This window comes from Ornithorhynchus anatinus, chromosome 21 (assembly GCF_004115215.2).
Source record: "Ornithorhynchus anatinus isolate Pmale09 chromosome 21, mOrnAna1.pri.v4, whole genome shotgun sequence".
Taxonomy (NCBI): Eukaryota; Metazoa; Chordata; class Mammalia; order Monotremata; family Ornithorhynchidae; genus Ornithorhynchus; species Ornithorhynchus anatinus.
The window spans coordinates 1959115-1983539 of record NC_041748.1 but is presented as its reverse complement, the minus strand read 5'-3'; the positions used below and the strand labels follow the sequence as shown (position 1 = coordinate 1983539).

Below are 24425 nucleotides of genomic sequence, written 5' to 3'. Positions count from 1 at the left end.
CCTCGGCGACCCCCGAGCCCGGCGGCGGTGGACGGGGCGGGGACCGGCTCTGCGGGGGGGAGGGGCGGGGGGGGGGGGGGGGGCCGCACGGGGACCGGTCCCTCCCGCCACCGGCCGGGCCGGGATGCAGGAAGAAGGGATGAGGAGGAGGAGGGAGCGGGAGGTGCAGAGCGGGCGGGGGGCGGGCGGGGCAGGGTGGGGGTGGGGAGGAGGAGGAGGAGGAGGAGCAGGGGGCGGGGGGCGGCCGCTTCTGCGGCGGCTGTCAGGCCCGGCGGGCGGTCCGGGCTGGCCGGCCCCCTCCCCCGCTCCGCGGGACGCCACCTGTCGGAGCCGCCCCCCGCCCCCCGCCCCGGGATGGGGGGGGACGCGGGGGAGGGGGCGGCGGCCAGGGAGGGGGGAGGGGGCGGCCCGGACTCAGGCTAAGGCCGCCCCGGCCCGCGGAGGCGTCTGGGAGGCGAGCGGGAGGGGATGGAGAGGCGGGCGGCGGGGGGAGGGGGGGGCTCCGCGGGCCCGGGACCCTCCCGGGGGGGGCCGCCCGTCCTAGCCACCGAGCGCTCGCCCCGGGCAGGCCCACGGCCGCACACGTCGCCGCCTGAAATTGACCCAATTTCACCCGCCCGGCGCTGCCTCGCCGTGGACGGGTCCGTCCCCCGCGCTTAGGGCCTTCATTCCTTCCCTAGTATTTATTGAGCGCTTCCTCCGTGCAGAGCACCGGACTAAGCGCTCGGAATGGCCAAGTCGGCAGCGCTCCGCCCAGAGCGGGGGCTCCGCGAATAGCCCCGAATGAATGGTGGAGAAGCAGCGTGGCTCAGTGGAAAGAGCCCGGGCTTGGGAGTCAGAGGTCATGAGTTCGAATCCCGGCTCTGCCACTTGTCAGCTGGGTGGCTGTGGGCGAGTCACTTGACTTCTCTGGGCCTCGGTTCCCTCATCTGGAAAATGGGGATGAAGACTGGGAGTCCCACAGGGGACATCCTGATTCCCCTGTGTCTCCCCCAGCGCTTAGAACAGTGCTTGGCACATAGTAAGCGCTTAACAAATACCAACATTATTATTATTATTATTATGAATGAATGAATGAATGAATTCCAAGCGCTCTGCACAGAGTCGGGGCGCAAGAGATACCATTGAATGGAGGGAATCCGAGCGCTTAGTACGCTGCGCTCTTCGCAGAGCGAGGGGTCCAGCGAGGCGATTGCATGAACGAAGGAGCGAACTCGAAGCGCTTCGTCCCGCGCTCTGCACAGAGTAAGGGCTCGATAGATACCGCTGGATGAATGAATGAATGAATGAAGTCCAAACACTTCGTACAGCGCTCTGCACAGAGTAAGCGCTCGATAAATACCATTGGAGGAATGAATGAATTCCAAGCACTTCGTACACAGCTCTGCACAGAGTAAGCGCTCAATAAATACCACTGGATGAATGAATGAATGAATGAAGTCCAAACACTTCGTACAGCGCTCTGCACAGAGTAAGCGCTCGATAAATACCGTTGAATGAATGAATGAATGAATTCCAAGCACTTCGTACAGCGCTCTGCACAGAGTAAGCGCTCGATAAATACCATTGAATGAATGAATGAACTCCAAGCACTTCGTACAGCGCTCTGCACAGAGTAAGGGTTCAATAAATACGATTGCATGCATGCATGCATGAATGAATGAACTCGAAGCACTTCGTACAGCACTCTGCACAGAGTAAGGGCTCAATAAATGCAATTGAATGAATGAATGAATTCCAAGCTCTTCGTACAGCACTCTGCACAGAGTAAGGGTTCGATAAATACGATTGCATGAATGAATGAACGGACTCGAAGCACTTCGTACAGCGCTCTGCATAGAGTAGGGGCTCAATAAATACCACTGAATGAATGAATGAATGAATGAACTCGAAGCACTTCGTACAGCGCTCTGCACAGAGTAAGGGCTCAGTAAATACCATTGATGAATGAATTCCAAGCGCTCTGCACATACTAAGGGCTTATTAAATACCATTGAATGAATGAATTCCAAGCGCTTCGTACAGTGCTCTGCACAGAGTAAGTGCTCAATAAATACCACTGAATGAATGAATTCCAATCGCTCTGCACATACTAAGGGCTTAATAAATACCATTGGAATGAATGAATTTCAAACGCTTCATACAGTGCTCTGCACATAGTAAGGGCTCAATAAATATCATTGAATGAATGAATGAATGAATGAATGAATGAATGAATGAACTAAACGCCCTGGAGAGCTCAATCCAACCGACTGAGCAGACACGTTGCCTTCCTATAACGAGCTGACAAGTCTAGAAGGGAAGACAGACGTTAATAGTCCGGTCTTGGGAGTCAGAGGTCGTGGGTTCTAATCCCACCTCCGCCCCTTGTCAGCTGTGTGACCTTGGGCAAGTCACTTTGCTTCTCTGGGCCTCAGTGACCTCATCTGGAAAATGGGGACGAAGACTGGGAGCCCCACGGGGGACAACCTCATCACCTTGCATCTACCCCAGCGCTTAGAACAGTGCTGGGTACATAGTAAGCGCTTAACGAATGCCATTATGATTAATAGGCAGAAATAAATAATTTGATTATTTATTCAGACGACAGGCTCCGCCCCCTCCCGGGGGTGGCTGGTCAGACGAAGGCCCCGCCCCCTCCCGCCGTAGCTCAGGCAGGCAGGCCACGCCCCCCCTCTCCGCATTGGTCAGGTGTCGGGCTCCGCCCCCTTCTTGGGTTGGCCAGGCGACAAGCTCCGCCCCCTCGCGCGGTTGCTCGGGGAACAGGCCTCCGTCCCCGAGGTTGGCCAGACAACAGGCTCCGCCCCTCGGGATTGGTCAAAAGACAGGCCCCGCCCCCTCCCGGGGGGGTTGGTCAGATGGCAGGCCCCGCCCCTCCCGGGGTTGCTCAGGCAACAGTCCCCGCCCCCAGATCTCTGTCAGCACCGGGCCCCGCCCCCTCGCGGTTGCTCAGACGACAGTCCCCGCCCCCGCCCGGGGATTGGTCGGATGGCAGGCCCCGCCCCCGTGGTTGCTCGGGCAACAGTGCCCACCCCCTCCCGGGTTGCCAAGACGACAGGCTCCGCCCCCGCCCATAGGGGGCGTTCAGCTAGCAGATTCCGCCCCCTCCCCTAGGGGGCGCCCAGACAGCAGCCCCCGCGCCGTCGCTCAAACTTTGGCTCCGCCCCCTCCCCCGGGAACGGGGTCTCAGTGTCCAGACTAGTCTGCGTCCAGGTCCGGACCTAAGCTTCATTCATTCATTCATTCATTCATTCAGTGTCATTTATTGGGCGCTTACTATGTGCAGAGCACTGGACTAAGCGCTTGGAATGGACAATTCGGCAACAGAGAGAGACAAGCCCTGGCCGATGCTTCCCCCACCACCCCCCTTTATTCTTTCAATTCAGTCATTCAATCGTGTTTATTGAGCGCCTGCTGTGGGCAGTGCACTGGACTAAGCGCTTGGAATGTAGAGTTGGGCAGCAGATCCCTCTGGGTCCAGGTTCGGGGCCCTCCCCCCCCCCCCCCCCCCCAGGACCGACCCTCCCCAACAGCCAGTGTAGAACCAGGCCCTCAATCCCCCACCCCCACCCCGGTCCCAGGCCCCCCCAGTGTAATAGTAATAATGTTGGTATTTAAGCGCTTACTATGTGCAGAGGACTGTTCTAAGCGCTGGAGTAGTTTTCCAGGGTCATCAGGTTGTCCCACGTGAGGCTCACAGTCTTCATCCCCATTTTACAGACGGGGGCACTGAGGCCCAGAGAAGTGAAGTGACGCCCACAGTCACACAGCTGCAGAGCCGGGATTCGAACCCATGACCTCTGACTCCCGAGCCCGGGTATTTTCCACTGCGCCACGCTGCTTCTCAACCGAGCCCCACCCCCACGCCCCCCCCCCGGCCCCGACGCCCCCCGTGTAGAACCAGGCCCTCACCCCAGATCTAGATCCCCCCCCCCGGCCTAGAACCCGGCCCCCCTCCCACCCGGAGCTGGGACCTCCGGCCTAGAAGCAGCCCCCTCCCACCAGAGCCCGCACTCCAAAGTCCCCCAACCGGGCCCCCCACCATCTCGAGCCAGGACCCCTGACCTAGAAAAGGGACCCTCCGACCACAGGACCAGGGACCCCAGCCCAGGACCGGGTCCTCGCCCCCGAACCAGCTCCCCCCACCCAGCCTAGTAATTCGGGTACTTGTTCATCGTGGTATTACTATGCGCGAGGCACTCTACTAAACGCTGGGGTGGATCCAAGCCAATCGGGTTGGACCCAGGCCCCGTCTCAGAAGAGAAGCAGCGTGGCTCAGTGGAAAGAGCCCGGGCTTGGGAGTCAGAGGTCACGGGTTCGAATGCCGGCTCTGCAGCTGCGTGACTGTGGGCGAGTCACTTCACTTCTCTGGGCCTCAGGGACCTCATCTGGGAAACGGGGATGAAGACCGGGAGCCTCACGTGGGACAACCTGATGATCCCGTATCTCCCCCAGCGCTTAGAACAGTGCTCTGCACATAGGAAGCGCTTAACGAATACCAACATTAATATTATTATGTGGGGCTCACGGTCTTCACCCCCACTTTACAGATGAGGGGACCGAGGCCTCGAGAAGTGACCGGTCCAAGGTCACACGGCAAACAAAAGACCCTCCAAACCCTCCGGCCCCCGACTCTCCTTCAGCCTCCCCGGAAAACAACCCCCTGCTCGGTCCGACTCCTTTGTCCTTTCCAGAAGGGTGAGCCGCTCTGAGGTGCCCTAGGCCCCAGGTGACCAGCCTAAATGACCCAGTTAATTCTTGGAGGTCCCTATTAGCCACAGACGCTCCAGAAATAATAACAGTCATCACCGTCCTAATAATAGTTGTGGCATCTCTTACGCGCTTTACTCTGCGCCGGGCACTGTCCTAAGCGCCGGGGTGGCCGCGGGCCAAGCGGGTTGGATGCCGTCCCTGTCTCACGGGGGGCTCACATTCTCCATCCCTCTCGGGGGTCCCCGAGACGTGAAGCGACTCGGCCAAGGTCACGCGGCGGACGAGCGGCGGAGCCGGGATGAGAACCCAGGTCCTTCCGACTCCCGGGCCCGGGCTCGACCCGCTGGGCCGCGCTGCTTCTCCGACATCGTCATCTATGCGTTCGGCGATTACTGCTGAGCTCTTAGAACAGTGCTGGGCACATAGTAAGCGCTTAACAAATACCATCCTTATTCTAAGCGCTGGGATGGATACGAACAAGTCAGTTTGGACACAGTCCCTGTCCCACGAGCGGCTCAGTCTTCACCCTCATTTTCCATTCATTCATTCAGTAGTATTTATTGAGCACCTACTCTGTGCAGAGCACTGTTCCAAGCGCCAGATGAGGGAACGGAGGCACAGCGAAGCCAAGTGACTTCCCCAAGGTGACGCAGCCGGCAGTCGATTTCTAAACTTTTCCTGAGACGTTCACTTCGGTTCGGTCGTTCTCTGTGCCTCGGTTCCCTCATCTGTAAAATGGGGATGAAGACCGTGAGCCCCACGTGGGACAACCTGATGACCTTGTATCTGCCCCAGCGCTTAGAACAGTGCTTGGCACATAGTAAGCGCTTAGCAAACACCGTCATCATCATTATTATCTTTAAACTCACCATTATAAATTACCGATTCATTCATACTAATGTCCAGCTCTCCCTCCAGGCTGTCGGTTCGTTCATTCCACCGTATTTATTGAGCGCTTACTGTGTGCAGAGCACTGTACTAAGCGCTTGGAAAGCACAGTTCGCTGCGGGCAGGGAACGCGCCCGCTAGGTCTGTCGTACTGGACTCCCCCAAGTGCTCGCTGCATAGTAAGCACGCAGTGAATATCACCGATCGATCGACTGATGCACGCTCTCGATCGATCCAGGACCTCTGGACATTTGATATTCTCCCCGCCCTCAACCCCACAGCACTTTTGTACTTATTTTTAAATGATATATTACCAATGATTTATTTATATTAATGCCTTGTTGAAGGCCCACCTCCTCCAAGAAGCTTTCCCTGACTACGCCCTCCTTTCTCCTCTCGCCGCTCCCTTCCGCGTCGCCCCGTCTCGCTCCCTTTCTTCCCTCCCAGCCCCACACCCCTTATTCATTCATTCCGTTCACTCGATGGTATTTATTGAGCGCTTCCTGTGTGCGGAGCGCTGTCCTAAGCGCTTAGAAAATACAATTTGGCAATAAGCGCTCATAGCCACATCCCTCATTCGTTTCTTTCCTTCCACGTCCGTCTCCCCCTCTGGACTGTCAGGTCCTTGTGGGCAGGGAAAGGTAATTGTTCTATTGTTTTAGCGTCTCCTCCCAAACATTTAGTTCACTCAGTCGTATTTATTGAGCGCTTACTGTGTGCAGAGCGCTGTACTAAGTGCTTGGAATGGACAATTTGGCAACAAATGGAGACCGTCCCTGCCCAACAACGGGCTCACAGTAGCCAATACCACTGATGGACCGATCAGAAGCAGCGATCACGTGAACAGTGCTTTGCACATAGTAAGCGCTTAACAAATACCAGCATTATTATTATTTTTATCTTACCGTTCTCCGCGGTGAAGAGCTGAGGCGAATTCCAACCTCCTTAGGGGTAAAGCCCGGGGCCTGGACGTCGGAAGGACCCGGCTCCCCATCCCGGCTCCGCCACCTGTCTGCCGGGTGACCTCGGGCCGGTCGCTTCCCTCCTCCGGGCCTCGGTTCCCTCGCCTGGAAAATGGGGATGAAGATCGTGAGCCCCACGGGGGACGGGGGACCGTGTCCAACCCGATGAGCTTGGACACAAGCGCTCAGAACAGTGCTTGACACATAGTAAGCGCTCAACATCCACCATCATCATCACGATTCTCTCTCCTCACCCCCGCGGGCTCGATCGAGCTCGGGGGCTTGAACCCAGGCGTCCGACCGGCCCTCGGCTCCCCGCGCTAACCGTCTGCGGATGAAATAAGAGGCATCGTTGTCAGGCAGTCACTCGATCGTATTTATTGAGCGCTTACTATGTGCGGAGCACTGGACTGAGCGCTTGGGAGAGGACAATAGAATAACAGAACAGACACGTCTCCTGTCCACGAGGAGCTGACGGTCTAGAGGGGGAGACGGACAGGAAGAGGAAAAAATAAATGAGGGGAGGTGGACGTGAGCGGTGCGGGGCCGGGACGGGGGGGGGGTGGAAGAAAGGGAGCCGGTCGGGGTGACGCGGAAGGGAAGGGGAGAAGAGGGAAGGAAGGCGCAGTCAGGGAAGGCTTCTTGGAGGAGGTGGGCCTTCGATAAGGCTTTGAAGGTGGGGAGAACGACGGTCGGTGGGATTTGAGGAGGGAGGGCCTTCCAGGCCGGAGGCGGGACGGGGGCCAGAGGTCGGCGGCCAGAGAGATGAGATGGAGGGAGAGGTCGGCGTGAGGGGGGCGAGACTTTTCCACACCACCCTACAAGCAGGAAAGGCTTTACAGTCATAATTTATCGACCGATTTATTCAGACCGATGTCTGTCTTCCCCCACCTCCCCCGGTCCCGTGCCTCCCCGGGGCCGGCCGCCCCGAGCCGGAAGGGGTTAAGCCGTGCGCTCGGTTTCCCCGGCGAACAGCTGTCCGTTGTCATGGTGACGGTAGGCACGAAGGGGGTGCCCGATGATCACCCGTAGCCCCCCCACCCCCATCCTCGCCACCCGCCGTTTGCCGCCCCCCGACCCGGGACCCCCGGACTAGGACCCCCCTCCCAGCCGGGAGGCCGCCCACACCCACTCTCTGACCGCCAGGGGGGAGACTGAGGCCTCGCTGCCGTTACAATAATCGTCGACGCTGGGGGTGAGGCCGGGGGGGGGCTCTGGACTGGCTCACTAGGTGCCCGGCACCGTGCTAAGCGCCTGGCCGGCACGAGGAGCAGCGTGGCCGAGCGGGAGCCGGGGGGATCTGGGTTCTCTTCCCGGCTCCGCCCCCGGGATCGCTGCGTGACCTCGGGCCGGTCACTTTACTTCTCTGGGCCTCCGTTTCCTCCTCTGTAAAATCGGGAGGCTTGGCGGGGGGGGGGGGGACGGGGGGGGGGGGGGGACGACACAATCCTTGCCCTCCTTCCTCTGAGCCCGGAAGCCCCCAGAGGGCCGGGGTTCGATCTGACCGTTTTCGAAGGGGAAACGTAAGGGGGAGGTTTGTTGAGCATTTACGGTGATAATGATGCTAATAATCCCAATGATCACAGTGATGCTTAAGGCCTTCCCGAAGGCACACCTCCTCCAGGAGGCCCGCCCCGGCTAAGCCTTTAGCGGGAATCGGAAGAACCTGGGTTCTCCTCCCGGCTCTGTCACCTGCCCGCTGTGTGGCCCTGGGCAAGTCACTTCACTTCTCCTCGGCTACCTCATCTGGAAAATGGGGATGAAGACCGCGAGCCCCACGTGGGACAGGGGCCGCGTCCAACCCAATTACCCTGTATCGCCCCCGGCGCTTAATACAGTGCCTGGCACATAGTAAGCACTTAACCAACACCCCAATTGTTGTCATTATTATTATAGAGCCCGGGCCTGGGAGTCCGAGGACCTGGGTTCTCATCTCATCCCGCCTCCGCCACTTGTCTGCTGTGGGACCTTAACTTCCCCGGGCCTCGGTTCCCTCATCTGTAAAATGGGGATGAAGACAGTGAGCCCCACGTGGGACACGGACGGTGTCCAACACAACTGTATCTCCCCCAGAGCTCAGACCAGTGCTTGGCACATAGTAAGCGCTTAACAAGTACCATTATTATTATTAACATATGCCACCATTATCACTGTTATTCTTATTATTAATAATAATAATGGCACTTATTAAGCGCTTACTACGTGCCAAGCACTGTTCTAAGAGCTGGGGCGGGATACGAGGTCATCAGGTTATCCCACAATGGGCTCCCAGCCTTCATCCCCATTTTCCAGATGAGGTCATGGAGGCCCAGAGAAGTGAAGTGACTTGCCCAAAGTCACCCAGCTGATAAGTGGCGGAGTCAGGATTAGAACCTATGACCTCTGACTCCCAAGCCCAGGCTCTTTCCACTGAGCCACGCTGCTTCATTTATTATATTATTGTTTACTATTATATTTATATTATATATTATATTATATTTACAGTATTACTCTTACCGTTACTAATAATCTCCTCCGCAGCCCCCTTGCAGTTGAATTTGCTCCCTTAATGCCCCCCTCCCGCTGACCGGGTGGGTGATGAGGGGAGGGGACGGAGCTTGGCTGAGCGCAAAGAGCCCGAGCTGGGGAGTTAGAGGTCACGAGTTCTAATTCCGCCTCGGCCGCTTGTCAGCTTTGTGACTTTGGGCGAGTCACTTCACTTCTCTGGGCCTCAGTGACCTCATCTGTCATATGGGGATGAAAACTGTGAGCCCCACGGGGGACAACCTGATGACCTTGTATCCCCCTAGCGCGTAGAACAGTGCTTTGCACATAATAAGCGCTTAACAAATACCAACATTATTATTATTATTATTATTATTAATAATAAGCCAGGCGTCCCGCGCCCCCTGCTGGCTCCCGGGGGAAGAGCCGCAGTGCATGTAGTGCCGACTGTGTCCACCAGGGGGCAGCCCAGCCGGCGCCCAAGGCCAGGCCTAGCGTTTCATTCATTCATTCAACTGTATTTATTGAGCGCTTACTATGTGCAGAGCACTGTACTAAGCGCTAGGAATGGGCAATTGGGCTACAGATAGAGACAAGCCCTACCCATCAACGGACTCGCAGTCTAAAAGGGGGAGACAGACAGCAAAACAAAACCAGTAGTCAGACATCGATACCATCAAAATAAACAGAATCATAGGTATATACACATCGTTAATAAAATTGAGTAATAAATAGCATATACAAATATACACAAGTGCTGTGGGGAGAGGAAGGAGGTAGAGCAGAGGGAGGAGAGGGGAATGGGGAGGAAAGGAGGGGCAGAGGGAAAGGGAGGGCTCAGTGTGGGAAGGCCTCCAGGAGGAGGTTAGCTCTCAGTAGGGCTTGGAAGAGGGGAAGAGTGATTCATTCATTCAATAATATTTAGTGAGCACTTACTATGTGCAGAGCACTGTACTAAGTGCTTGGAATGGACAATTCGGCAACAGATAGAGACGATCCCTGCCCAACGAAACGGGGGAGTCAAGACAGCAGAGCAAAACAGAACAAAACAAAAACGACATCATCAAGATAAATAGAATCAAGGAGATATGCACCTCATTAACAAAATGTATAGGGTAATAAATAATCTATACCAATGAGCACAGCGCTGAGGGGAAGTGAAGGGGGAAGAGCAGAGGGTGGAAGGGAATGGGGAGGGGGAGCAGAGGGAAAGGGGACTCAGTGTGGGAAGACCTCCTGGAGGAGGTGAGCTCTCAGTAGGGCTTGGAAGAGGGGAAGAGAGTGAGTTTGGCGGAGGTGAGGAGGGAGGGCGTTCCGGGACAGCGGGAGGACGCGGCCCGGGGGTCGACGGCGGGACGGGCGAGAACGGGCGACGGTGAGGAGGTGAGCGGCGGCGGAGGAGCGGAGCGTGCGGGCCGGGCCGGAGAGGAGAGAAGGGAGGTGAGGTCGGAGGAGGCCGGGGGATGGACGGCTTGGAAGCCCAGAGTGAGGAGTTTTTGTTTCGTGCGGAGGTCGATAGGCGACCGTCGGAGGTTTTTGAGGAGGGGAGTGGTGACAGGCCCACAGCCTTTCTGTAGGAAGATGATCCGGGCAGCGGAATGAAGAACAGACTGCAGCGGGGAGAGGCAGGAGGAAGGGAGATCCGAGAGGACGGAATAAATCAAGTCGGGACGAATGCCCCATGTGGGACAGGGACTGCGTCCCATCAGATTAGCTTGTATCTACCCCAACGCTTAGAACATAGTAGGAGGTTAACAAATCCCACACTTGTCATTATTTTTCACTCTCTAGGCTTCAGTCTCCTCCTGGGGAAAATGGGGATTAAGACTGTGAGCCCCACTGGGGACAGGTGTCCGGCCGGACGACCTGGGATCTCCCCTGGCTCTCGGACCAGTGACCGGCAGGTGATAAGCGCTTAACAAATACCACTCCTCGACACTCTCCAGGGCTTGCCCATCCATCTCTGCATTAAACAAAAACTGGTCCCCGGCGGCTTTAAAGCCCTCCATCCCCTCGCCCCCTCCAACCTCACCTCGCCGGTCGTCTAGTCCCGCCCGGCCCTGACTCGCTCCCTTTCTTCATCCCCCCTCCCAGCCCCACATTCCTCATTTCTTTCTTTCTATTAACGTCTGTCTCCTCCTCTAGATTGTAAGATCCTTGAAGGCGGGGAATGTGTCTGTTTACTGTCATGCTGTCCTCTCCCAAGCGCTTAGTACAGTCCTCTGCACACAGTAAGAGCTCAATAAATACACAGTTGACTATTACTAGCGTTCATTCATTCCATCGTGAGCACTTACTTTGCGCAGAGCACTGGACTAAGCGCTTGGAAAGTACAATTGGGCAACAAATAGAGGCAATCCCAACGGGCTCACAGTCTTGAAGGGGGGAGAACACAGTAAGCGCTCAATAAATTCAACTATTATTACCTCAGTAAGGGCTCAATAAATACAATAGACTATTATTACTATTATTATTATTATTATTAGAGAAGCAGTGTGGCTTAGTGGCAAGAGCCCGGGCTTGGGAGTCAGAGGTCGTGGGTTCTAATCCCGCCTCCTCCACTTGTCAGCGGTGTGACTTTGGGCAAGTCACTTCACTTCTCTGGGCCTCAGTTCCCTCATCTGTAAAACGGGGATTAACCCTGAGCCTCACGTAAGACAACCTGATGACCCTGTATCTCCCCCGGCGCTTAGAACAGTGCTCTGCACAGAGTAAGCGCTTAACAAATACCAACATTCTTATTATTAAGTCACTTCACTGTGCCTCAGTTCCCTCATCTGTAAGATGGGGATTAAGACTGTGAGCCTCACGTGGGACAACCTGAAGACCCTGTATCTCCCCCGGCGCTTAGAACAGTGCTCTGCACAGAGTAAGCGCTTAACAAATACCAACATTCTTATTATTAAGTCACTTCACTGTGCCTCAGTTCCCTCATCTGTAAGATGGGGATTAAGACTGTGAGCCTCACGTGGGACAACCTGAAGACCCTGTATCTCCCCCGGCGCTTAGAACAGTGCTCTGCACATAGTAAGCACTTAACAGATACCAACATCATTATTATTATTAAGTCACTTCACTTCTCTGGGCCTCAGTTCCCTCATCTGTCAAATGGGGATGAAGACTGGGACCACCTGATGCCCTTCTATCTCCCCCCAGCGCTCAGAACAGTGCTTAGCACATAGTAAGCGCTTATCAAGTACCAATATTATGATTATTATAGTAAGCGCTTGACAAATACCATCATTATTATTATCATTAATAATCTTGCTCCCTCTTAGACTGAGAGCCCCATGTGGGCCAGGGACGGTCTGTGCCCTCATTACCTTGCGCCTTGGCCCCAGCGCTTGGCCCACAGTGAGCACTTTGCTCAAGCCCCCAAGGAGCAGGAGGCCAAGAGCGCCACCGGAAATCCTCCTGCCAGGAGGGGGCGGGGGAGGGGGACGGCGCCTCTCTAGGCCGCCCGCAACTCGGTCGTTTCTCCGGAGCCCCCTCAGGGCCCCTCTAGCCCCGCCGCAACTCGGTGGCCTCCCCTGGGCCGCCGCTCTAGCCTCAGGGCAACTCGGTGGTCTCCCCACCGGAAGTCCCTCTTTCTCTGCCTCTCTAGGCCTCTCGCGACTCGGTTGGTCCTCCGGGAGGATCCTCTCCTCTAAGGATAAAGACCGTGATGGTATTTGCTAAGCGCTTCCTACGTGGCAGGCACTGTACTAAGCGCTGGGGGTCTACTCTGGTCATGGGTTCGAATCCCGGCTCGGCCACTTGTCAGCTGTGGGACTGTGGGCAAGGCACTTACTTCTCTGGGCCTCAGTGACCTCATCTGGAAAATGGGGATGAAATGCGAGCCTCACGTGGGACAACCTGATGACCCCGTATCTGCCCCAGCGCTTAGAACGGTGCTCTGCACAGAGTAAGAGCTTAACCAATACCAACATTATGAATATAATACAGTGCTCTCCCCACGGAAGGTGCTCAAAGGATACAATTGATAGATTATAAACTCTTTCAGGGCAGGGGAAGTGTCAACTCTATAGACTCACCCAAGCGCTCTGCACACAGTGGTCACTCAATAAAGCGCCTACTGGAAGTCAGGAGGATCCGGATTCTAATCCTGGCGCCGCCACTTGCCCGCTGTTTGACTTCGGGCGAGTCGTTTCCCTCTCCTGGGCCTCCGTGCCCTCATCTGTCAAAGGGGGACGGATTCCGTGAGCCCCAGGCGGGACGGGGACCGGGTCCGACCCGACGGGCTTGGATGTTCCCCGGGGCTTGGGTCAGACCCCCGGCCCACCGCTGGGTCTTCTGGGACGGAACCGTGCCTCGGCGGCCCCGCTCCGGGCTCCTCGCTGAGGCCTCCGGGACAGAACCGCACCCTGGCAGCCCCTCGACTGCCCGGGACCCCCGGGCCCACATCGGACCCCTCCCGGGAAGGGGGAGCCCCAGGGGCCTGGGCCCACCCTGCCGCCGTTCGCGGCCTCCTTGCCCCGGAGCCGCCGATGCCGTTTGGGGCGCCTTTCTGCAGCCCCTCCTGCCCGGGTGGCGCGGGTGGGTCGCCTGGGCCTCGGCTGCGGGAACTGCGCGTCCCTCCTTTCCGAACCGGACCCCCCCGCCTCTCTCTCCGACCTCCTCAGAGGGCCGCTTTCCAGGCCCTCTCGCCGTGGGTGACCTCTGACCCTGCGGGTGTCTCCGGGTCCCGCCCCCCAGCCCGTGTGTGTTTGTGTGTACGCCTCTTTCCCTTCTCTGGCCCTGTGTGTGTGTGTGTCTATCTGCGAAGCGCTCCACATTTCTTATTTATATTGCCGTCTGTCCCCCGCCGCCAGCCCGGCACCAGATCGCGAGCTGGTGGTGGGCCGCGATTGTCACTCTATTGCTGTAACGTCCTCTCCTAAGCGCTCAGTACGGTGCTCTGCCCCCAGTAAGTGCTTCGTGACTTCGGTCCAGTCACTTCACTTCTCTGGGCTTCCCTCCTCTGTGAAACGGGGATGAAGCCCCACGCGGAACAACCCGATGACCTTGCATCTCCCCCCGCGCTTAGAACGGTGCCTGGCGCATAGTAAGCGCTTAACAAATACCAGCATTATTATTTCCCCCATCTCTGGCCCTCTGTGTTTGTCTGTGTGTCTGAGGAGCAGCGTGGCCTAACGGGCGGAGCCCGGGAATCAGAAAGCCGTGGGTTCTCATCCCGGCTCCGCCGCTGGCCGCTGTGGGACCCTGGGCCGGTCACTTCGCTTCTCCGGGCCTCAGTTCCCTCCTCTGGAAGACGGGGACGGGGACGGTGAGACGGGGACTGGGTCCGACGCGACTGGCTTGGATCCACCCCGGCGCTTAGAACGGGGCCCGGCCCAGAGTGAGGGCTTGACGGACGCCGCCATCTTTATGGTCATCATCATCACCGGGTGAGGTGGGTCTGGGCCGTCAGGCGGGCCGGGGGGTCTCGGGGCCAGACCCCGGGTGGGGGCAGCGCGAAGAGCGTCGCAGGAAGGCGGTTAGCCCCACCCCCCGGCGGCCAGGGGCCCCCGCTTCCTCCCCGGAACCAGCTGCCGGGGCCTGATAAGGTCCCGGGGCCGGGGTTGGGCTGACAGCCGGAAGGAGCAATCCGCAGGGCAGCCTGGCGGAGGGGGGGACGTGTCCACCCCGGCCCCCGATCCCACCCAGCCCCCAACTGCTCCAATAACGCCACGGTCTAGCGGGGAGAGCCCGGGGCCTAGGGGTCAGAGGACCTGGGTTCTCATCCCGGCTCCGCCACTCGCCTGCCGAGGGGCCTTGGGCCGGTCACTTCCCTCCTCCGTGCCTCAGCTGCCTCATCTGTCAAATGGGGCTGAAGACTGTGAGCCCCACATGGGACACGGACTGTGTCCAGCCTGATGATCTTGTATCTCTCCCAGCGCTTCTAACAGCGCTTGGCACATAGTAAGAGCTTAACAGACTCCATCCAAAAAGAAAAAAGTAGCCCAGGCCTGGGAGTCAGAAGGACCCGGGTTCTAATCCCGGCTCCGCCGCTTGCCTGCTGAGTGACCTTGGGCCAGTCACTTCACTTCTCCGGGCCTCCGTTCCCTCGTCTGTAAAATGGGGGGTGAAGACCGAGACCCCCCCCCCGTGGGACGGGGACTGGGTCCAACCTGACTGGCCTGTCTCTCCCCCAGCGCTCAGTATAGCGCCTGGCACGTGGTAAGCGCTTAACAAATGCCATAATAATAATAACTGTGTTGCGCTGTCCCCTCCCGAGCGCTCAGTCCACTGATCCGCACGCGGTAGGCGTTCAATAAATACCATTGCCGGATTGAGGTCAGAAGGTTCCCCTTTTTACTGCGTTGCGTCTCAGAAGGGTTGGAAGGGGACGGTCCTCCTCCCCGGAGCCCCGGGAAAGGCCGACCCTGCCTCCAGGTTGAATTTGGGGGGTGGGCCGTGATTAATGGTGGGCTTCGAGGGGGCGGGGGGCTACCTTCTGGCCGCCCCCCGGGTCGGAGGATGGGGCGGTCCCGTGTGGGGCGATCAGCCGAAACACTCCAGGCTGGCTCTGGCCCGCTCCATCTCGTGCAGGAAACTGTAGAACTGTGGCAGGGTTAATTCTGGGGAGAGAAGACCCACCCCCGACTTCCAGTCAGTTTTGGGGGGGACCCCCGTCCCCCCACCCCGCATCTCACCCCCTATAGGGGTCCCGGGCCAAGCGCCCGCGCTGAACCCCGGAGCAGCGGCTACGGCCCGGGCCTGAGAGTCGGGAAGACCCGGGTTCTAATCCCCGCTCCGCCACGATCATTCATTCGATCGTATTTATTGAGCTCTTACTGTGCGCAGGCCACCGGACCGATAGATACTAACGGGATTTATGGAGCGCTTACTACGTGCGGAGCTGTGTGTGACCCGGGGCGGGTCACTTCACTTCTCGGGGCCTCGGTTCCCTCATCCGTCAGCCCCCACGTGTTTAGAACAGTCCCTGCCCTATAGTAAGCGCTTACCGGATTCACTTTTTCAAATTAATTATTATTTATCTGTGCCCGGCCCATAAGAAGTGCTGAAAAATACCCCGACCATGAGGAGGGGTACGTAGTAAATACTTAATACTTAACAAATAAAGACTTTCTCCTCTAGACTGTTGGCTCCTTGTGGGGGAGGTGTTCTGTCGCACTGGGCCCTCCCAGGCCCTTAGTACAGTGCTCTGCACATAGTTAGGGCTCGATAAATACCACTGATGGGTGGACCGGGTCCCGCACCTGATCATCTTGTACCTACCCCGGCGCTTAGCTCATAGTCAGCGCTTAATAGAGGAGCAGCCTGGCCCAGCGGGTAGGGCCCGGGCCCGGGACTCGGAGGACCCGGGTTCTCATCCCGGCTCCGCCACCCGCCTGCTGCGGAACCCTGGGCAAGCCACTTCAACTAATCAATTATTTCTCGAGCGCTTCCTGTGTGCCGAACACTGTGCTAAGCGCTTGGGAGAGTCCCATCTCACCCATTTGGTAGATACCCTCTCTGCCCACAAACTGCAGCCTAGAAGAAACGCAGTCAGTGGTAACGATACTAATGACGACGGTATGCGTTGAGCGCTTACTATGTGCCGAGCACTGTTGTTGTCCCCCGTGGGGCTCACGGTCTCCATCCCCGTTTTCCAGGTGAGGGAACTGAGGCCCAGAGAAGTGGCGGAGGCGGGATTAGAACCCACGACCTCCGACTCCCAAGCCCGGCCTCTTGCCGCGACGCCACGCTGTACTTACTGAGCGCCCGGGAGAGTCCGACCGAGCCGGCGGACGCGTTCCCCGCCCACGGCGAGCGGGCGGTCCAGACGACCCTCCATCCCAGTGCGTACCGAGCGCCTCCCGTGTGCCGGGCACCGTCCCGAGCGGCTGGGAGAGTCCGACCCGACGGAGTTGGTAGGCGGGGGGGGAGGACGGGGCAGGTCCCCGGGGTCATTTGCGACTCACCGATATAGAGAGGCTCCGCCCGGTTGCCTTTCTTCACCACCAGCTTCAACTGAGGGGAGAGAAGGACGAAGAAAGGATATGGCGGCCCGAGGCCGATCCGCCCTCCGACGGGGTGGCCAGGCGGGGCTCTGTAAACCCGCTCGCAGAGAGGCGGTGCTGCCTGGCGGGTAGAGCCGGGCCCGGGCGTCCCGGGGACCTGGGTTCTAGTCCCGGCTCCGCCGCCGCTGGTCGACTGTGGGACCTCGGCCGAGTCGCTTCCCTTCGCGGCCTGGTGGGCAGGCCCCGGGCGGCGGAGGAACCGGGTCCTCCTCTCGGCTCCACCGTTCGCTGGGCGACCTTGGGCCGGTCGTTTCACTTCTCCAAGAGAAGCGGTGCGGCCTGGCGGGCGGGACCCGGGCCTGGGAGTCAGAGGTCGTGAGTTCTAATCCCACCACCTCCGCCGCTTGTCTGCTGGGTGACCTTGGGCCGGTCACCTCACTTCTCTTAGAGAAGCGGTGCGGCCTAGTGGGTGGAATCCAGGCCCGGGAGACAGAGGACCTGGGTTCTTATCTCAGCTGTACCAAGTGTGCGGGCTAATAATCACAATCGTGGGATTTGACGAACGCCTCCTACGCGCCAGACACCGCACTGAGCGTTGGGTGCCGGGCAGTGTGATGATGATAACGACGATATTTGTTAAGCGCTTACTACGCGCACAGCACTGCTACGTGCCGGGGTGATACTAACTGATCAGGTCGGACCCAGTCCCTGTCCCACATGGGGCTCCCGGTCTTCATCCCCGTTTTTCGGATGTGGAAACTGAGGCCCGGAGCAGCGATGTGACTTGCCCAAGGTCGCTCACGGCAGACAAGGGGCGGGGCCGGGATCAGAACCCAGATCCTCTGGGTAGAAGACAGTCGGGCGGGACCCAGGAGCGGGGAGGGAGGAAGGGAGGGGCCCAGAAACTCCAAGACTTTACCTGCAGGAAGATGTTTCCCGTCTTCTGGAGTTCGCTGCTCCCGGCCGTCACTGAGTAAGACGAGAAAAGCGGAGGAGATAAAGACGGTGGTCTCCGTTAAGCGTTTCCCGAGTGCCCGGCACTGTGCTGAGCGCTGGCGGAGATTCAAGAACGTCGGGTTGGACACGGTCCCACACGGCGCTCCAAGGTTGAGGGGCAGGCTGTTCTGAAAAGGTCTGAACCAATTAATCGACTGACGGTCCTGACGGGCGCTTACAATGTGCAGAGCACTGTATTGAGCGATTTGAAGAGTCCAATCCAACAGAGTGGGTAGTCACGTCCCCTACCCTCAAGGAGCTGACAGTCTATAGATCAATCGATGGTATGTATTGAGTGCTTACAGTGGGCAGAACAATGTGCTGAACGCTTAGGAGAGTCCACAGAATCGGTAGTCACGTTCCCTACCCTCAAGGTGCTGACAGTCTGTCGATCGATCGATGTTACGTACTGAGCGCTTACTGCGGGCAGGGCACTGGACTGAGCGCTTTGGAGAGTCCAATCCGACGGAATCGGTAGAGCTCCAGTGGCGGGCACGTGGGCAGGGCACCGTGCTGAGCGGTTGGGTTCCCGGGGGTCTTCCCGCCCGGCCGCCGGTGCCCCCCGCCGCCCGCCCGCCCGCGTCTCCCGCCGCCCGGGTACCTCCGAACTTCCACTCCATGTCGACGAGCTGGTTGACGGCGAGGGTCCGGCCGGCCGCCAGCCGGGCGAGGGACGGGCCGAGCCGCTGCCACTGCGAGGATGGCGACGGATGGAGCCCGCCCCGCCGGCCCCCGCGCCCGCCCCGGCCCCGACCCTCCGCCGCCGGGTGACCCTGGGCCAGTCGCTTCACTTCCCCGGGCCTCAGAATACCTACCTTATCTGCAAAGCATTTGGCTTTCTCTTCAGTGAGGCCTGTGGAGAAACACAACGGTGTCTTATGTATCTTTTGTAACATTTACTTAGTTAATCTATTTATTTCTCTCGATGCCCGTCTCCCCCTCTAGACCACGAGCTCTTTGTGGGCAGGAATGTGTCTCTTTGTGGTTGGCAGTGCTTGGCACCCGGTAAGCGCTTAATAAATACCATAATTATTATTATCATCGTCCTCTGATTTTCTCCCAAGCACTCAGCACGGTGCTTTGCACACGGTAAGCGCTCAATAAGCCCGGCCGACTGAATGGACGACCGCCTTCGTCTCCTCAGAGCGGCTGTTCCATTTAATAATTAAAAAAAGAGAAAATAGAAGGACATACCAAGCGTGATCCAGTCCTCTCTGATCTGTTCTGCCGTCATATTCTTCTTCAAAGCCCCTGGAAATGGAAGGCGTCCAAACAAGCTTATAATTAATACTACATTGTAATTTAATACGGTATTTGTTAAGCGCTTACTAGATGCCAAGCGCTGTTCTAAGCGCTGGGGAGGATGCAAGCTGACCGGGTCGGACCCAGTCCCCTTCCCCCGTGGGGCTCACGGTCCCCATCCCCATTTTACAGAGGAGGGAACCGAGGCCCAGAGAAGGGAAGTGACCGGCCCAGGGTCACACCGCAGACAGGTGGCCGAGCCGAGCTGCAAAGGGGTAAAGGCAACGAAAAACCCTCAATAAATGGTGAGGATATTTACGAGTGGATGGTGGAAGCAGCGTGGCTTAGTGGACGGAGCACGGGCTGGGAATCAGAAGGACCTGGGTTCTAATCCCGGCTCTGCCACGTGTCTCCTGGTTGACTTTGGGCAAGTCCCTTCACTTCTCTGGGCCTCAGTGACCTCATCTGGAAAATGGGGATGGAAACTGGGAGCTCCACGGGGGAGAACCTGATGACCCTGTATCCTCCCCAGCGCTCAGCACATGGGCTTGGCACCTGGTAAGCGCTTAATAAATACCAATATTATTACTACTCACCCTGGGGCACGAGGAGCAGGGTTTTCGTCAGGCTCTTGAGATGTCCTAGGCCGAGCTGATGGGCCAGGGCGAGTTCCGACAGCTGACCCAGAAACCTCTCCACCTAAGGTGGGAGACACAGCGTTTATGTCCGGGTGCGGGCCCCGCCTGAGCCTCCATTTCCTAGAAGCGGCGCGGCCCAGCGGGTAGAGCCCGGGCCCGGGAGTCGGGAAGGACCTGGGTTCTCGTCCCGGCTCCGCCCCTTCAGCCCTTAGAACAGCGCTTGGCACATAGTAAGCGCTTACCAAATGCCATCATCATCATCATTATTGTTATGGTCTGCTGGGTGACCACGGGCCGGTCATTTCCCTTCTCCGGGCCTCAGTTCCCTCCTCTGCGAAAGGGGGATGAAGACTGTCAGCCTCCCGTGGGACGGGGACCGTGTCCAACCCGACTGACTTGATCCCCCCCCAGCGCTCAGAACAGTGCTCGGCACATAGTAGGCGCTGAACCACCACCGGCTCCGTCATCATCGTCACGGGCAGAGGTGGCGGGTTCTAACCCCGGCTCCGACCCTCGGCCGCTGTGTGGCTTTGGGCCAGTCCTTTTGCTTCTCTGCGCCTCAGTCACCTCCCCTGTGAAATGGGGATGAAGACGGGACCAACCTCATTAGCCTGTACACACCCCGGGGCCGAGACCGGTGCTTGGCACAGAGTAAGCGCTTAATTACCGCCATCAGTATCATTAGGCCGTTATTATACCATTTTTATGATTATCATCATCACCGTTCCCCGGCCACCCCTTTCCCTGCCCGCTTCCCGGGACCCCCTCACCTCTCCGGGTTCGAGGAGGAGGCGGAAGACCACGTCCGTCAGCGCGGAGAACTGCTGTGGGGAGAAGGAAAGGTCAGGAAGCGGCCGCCCCCTCCTCCGTCGGCCCCTTCCCCCCGAACTTCCGAGGGCCGGCCGCAAGGGATTTGCGCTGGGATTTGCCCCCCGTTTTCCCCCCACCTTTCCTCAGCCTTGGTACATTGCTTAGTACGGTGCCTGGTGCATAATAAGCACTGGACAATTACGATTAGTAGCATTAGTAAAGTGTTCTGCACCCAGGAAGTGCTCAGTAGATAGCACTCATTAATTATGAGAAGCAGTGTGGCTCATTGGTAAGAGCCCGGGCTTGGGGGTCGGAGGTCGTGGGTTCGAATCCCAGCTCTGCCACTTTTCATTCATTCAATCGTATTTATTGAACGCTTACTATGTGCAGAGCACCGGACTAAGCGCTTGGAATGCACTTGACTTCTGTGTGACCTGGGGCAAGTCGCTTGGCTTCTCTGGGCCTCAGTTTCCTCGTCTGTCAAATGGGGGTCGGGGTCCACCCCGATCGGCTTGTCATTCATTCATTCAACAGTATTTATTAGACTATTTATTAGAATATCCTATTAGACCGTAAGCCCGTCAATGGGCAGGGACTGTCTCTGTTGCCGATTTGTCCATTCCAAGCGCTTGGTACAGTGCTCTGCACATAGTAAGCGCTCAATAAATACTAGTGAGCGTTTACTATGCGCCAAGCACTGTACCAAGCGCTTGGAATGGACAATTTGTCAACAGATAGAGACAATCCCTGCCCAATAAAAGGCTCACCCTTCCCAGCGCTTAGTACAGTGCTTGGCGTATAGTAAGCACTGAATACCATTATTATCATAATTATAATTACTATTATTACTAATGGTAATAACCCCAGCTGGGCCACCCCCCTTGCAGGCCTCAGCCCCGCCCCCAGCCAGGACCGGAAGTCCTTGCCCACAGAGGTGCGAAGCCCCGCCCCCAACCGGAAGTCGTTCATTCAATGGTATCTATTGGGCGCTTACTGTGTGCAGAGCACTGCACTAAGCGCCTGGAATGTATAATTCGGCAGTAAAGAGGGACGACCCACCCGGGGAATCGCGGAAGCCCCGCCCCCCTTGCCCTGACAGGAAGTCCCGCCCCCTGCCGACCCTGCCCCCCCTCGCCCTGACCGGAAGTCCCGCCCCCGCCGTGGACAAGACACGCCCATCATCCACAATTCCGTTCGGCGGCCTCGCCCATGTCCCGGGGAGACCACGCCCCCTTCAGCGTCATCGGACGAAGCCCCGCCCTCTGCATGCACGCCACGCGTGGCTCCGCCCACACACCTGCTAGACCACGCCCCCTTCGCCCCCAACCCCACCGGGAGCCCCGCCCCCCGCCTCCAACCCCGGCAGGGAGCCCCGCCCACTTACCCTAGAATAATAATAATGTTGGTATTTGCGAGGCGCTTACTACGTGCCAAGCACTGCTCTAAGCGCTGGAGAGGATACAAGCCGACCAGGCGGTCCCCCGTGGGGCTCCCAGTCTTCATCCCCATTTTAGGGAGGAGGTCACTGAGGCCCAGAGAGGGGAAGCGACTCGCCCAAAGTCACGCAGCAGACAAGAACCCAGGACCCGTGGCGCCCAAGCCCGGGCTGCCAAGCACCTGACCGGAAGCCCCGCCCCCACCCCGGCCTCCGGTGGCTGCCGCGGCGGGAGCCCCCTCCCCGTCCCGCGCGCGCTCAGCCCGGCCCCGCTCCGCCCCGCACCTCGAGGCCCAGCTGGTTCAGGCTGTGCACGTCGCCGCCCACCGACTCGGGGACCGGCTCCCGGCTGAAGTGGAGCGGCGCCATGACGGCCAAAGCCTCCCGGGCCCGCTCCGGCCTCCAAACAGCGGCGCCCTTTCCCACCCCCCGCGCCGCCTCCGCCCAGCGGGGCCCCGCTCCCGCAGGCCCCGCCCCCCGCACAGCGCCCTGTCCATCACCACAGGCCACGCCCCATTTCCCGCCCAGCGCCGCCCTCCGCCATTCAAGGCCCCGCTCGTTCGGGCCCCGCCCCTTTATCCGACCGGCCCCCGGCCTCCGCCAATCAGGGCCCTGCTCGGCCAGATCCCCGCCCCTCCGCCCAGCGCCCTGTCCATCACCACAGGCCACGCCCCCTCCCCCCCGACCGGCGTCGCCCTCCGCCAATCGGGGCCCCGCTCCCTCAGGCCCCGCCCCTCACTCCGAACCCCGCCACCACGCCTCCTTCGCCGACCTCCGCCAATCGGGGCCCCGCTCCTTCAGGCCCCGCCCCCCTCGCTCCCATCCCAGACCACGCCTCCTTCTCCGACCTCCGCCAATCAGGGCCCTGCTCCGCCAGGCCCCGCCCCTCCGCCCAGCCTTGTGCCCGTCGCGCTGGCCCCTCCCGCTCGTCCGACCTGCGCCGGCCTCCGCCAATGGGGGCCCCGCTCCCACAGGCCCCGCCCCCTCCGACCACCGCGACTCGGCCGCGCCCCGCGCCCCCTCGCGGAGGCCCGGGGCAGCGCACCCCGGCCTTGCCCGCCCGCCGTCGACGCTGCCTTTGCCATGACAAATCATCCGTTCATTCATTCAGTGGTAATAATAATAATGGTATCTGTTAATAATAATAATAATAATGACGGTATTTGCTAAGCGCTTACTGTGCGCAGAGCACTGTTCTAAGCGCTGGGGAGATACAGGGTCATCAGGTTGTTCCACGTGAGGCTCCCAGTCTTCATCCCCATTTTGCAGATGAGGTCACTGAGGCCCAGAGAAGTGAAGGGACTTGCCCACAGTCACCCGGCTGACTAGGGGCAGAGCCGGCATTCGAACCCATGACCTCTGACTCCCAAGCCCGGGCTCTTTCCATTGAGCCACGCTGCTTCTCCAAGTGCTTACTCTGTGCAAAGCACTGTTCTAAGCGCTGGGGAGATACAAGGTGATGAGGTGGTCCCACGTGGGGCTCCCAGGCTTCATCCCCATTTTCCAGATGAGGGAACTGAGGCCCCTGAGAAGAATAATGATAATAATGTTGGTATTTGCTAAGCGCTTCCCATGTGCCGAGCACTGTTCTAAGCGCTGGGGGAGATGCAGGGTCATCAGATTGTCCCGCGTGAGGCTCACAGTCTTCATCCCCATTTTACAGAGGAGGGAACTGAGGCCCAGAGAAGTGAAGTGACTCGCCCACGGTCACACAGCTGACAAGCGGCGGGGCAGGGATTAGAACTCACAACCTTTGACTCCCAAGCCCGGGCTCTTTCCACTAAACCACCCTGCTTCTCACTTTCCAAGCGCTCAGTACAATGCTCTGCACACAGTAAGCGCTCAATAAATACCATTGACTGACTGAATGAATGACAAGGGACGGTCTCCAACCCGATTTGCTTGTACCCACCCCAGCGCCTAGCACAGTCCTGGCACATAGTAAGCGCTTGACAAACACCGTCATTATTATAATTATCATTACGACTGATCGATTGCCCTCTAGACTGTCAGCTCCTGGGGGCAGGGAAAGTCTACCAATTAATTTCATTCGATCATTCAATATTATTTATTGAGCACTGTGTGCAGAGCACTGTACTAAGTGCTTAGGTATTTGTTCATTCATTCGATCGTATTTATTGAGCGTTTACTGTGTGCAGATCACTGTACTAAGTGCTTGGAAAGTGCAATTTGGCAACAGATAGGGACCATCCCTGCCCAGCAATGGGGTTCACAGTCTCAAAGAGGGGAAAGGCAACGAAACAAAACAAGTAGACAGGCACAGAACAAGTAGACAGGCAATGATGATGCT

At 58.4% G+C, this 24425-nt stretch overlaps 1 protein-coding gene across 2 annotated transcripts; it reads right to left on the bottom strand.

Annotated features, from left to right (window-relative positions):
• Positions 1–15318: 15318 nt before the first annotated feature.
• COMMD7 (COMM domain containing 7) lies at positions 15319–22564 on the bottom strand. Of its 2 annotated transcripts, none has more exons than XM_029049407.1 (9): positions 22400–22564; positions 20640–20693; positions 19828–19930; positions 19184–19240; positions 18805–18842; positions 18591–18681; positions 17913–17962; positions 16955–17003; positions 15319–15607 (listed from the first exon to the last, which is right to left on the bottom strand). In XM_029049407.1, exons 1-9 carry the CDS (start codon positions 22481–22483, stop codon positions 15531–15533), a joined length of 603 nt encoding a protein of 200 aa, XP_028905240.1. In that variant the 5' UTR covers positions 22484–22564; the 3' UTR covers positions 15319–15530. The 2 variants fall into 2 exon arrangements, with proteins under 2 accessions (XP_028905240.1, XP_028905241.1); XM_029049408.2 differs by having other exon boundaries at positions 20640–20690.
• Positions 22565–24425: the final 1861 nt, after the last annotated feature.

Bases quoted from the DNA above. Each gene is read 5' to 3' on its own strand.
- COMMD7 (XM_029049407.1), bottom strand. From the start codon at position 22,483: ATGGCGCCGCTCCACTTCAGCCGGGAGCCGGTCCCCGAGTCGGTGGGC. The intron at 18,843-19,183 runs GTATGTCCTTCT...GTTTCTCCACAG, and splicing joins AGAGGACTGGATCACGCTTG to GCCTCACTGAAGAGAAAGCC. The intron at 17,004-17,912 runs GTAAAGTCTTGG...CTCTCCCCTCAG, and splicing joins CGGGAAACATCTTCCTGCAG to TTGAAGCTGGTGGTGAAGAA.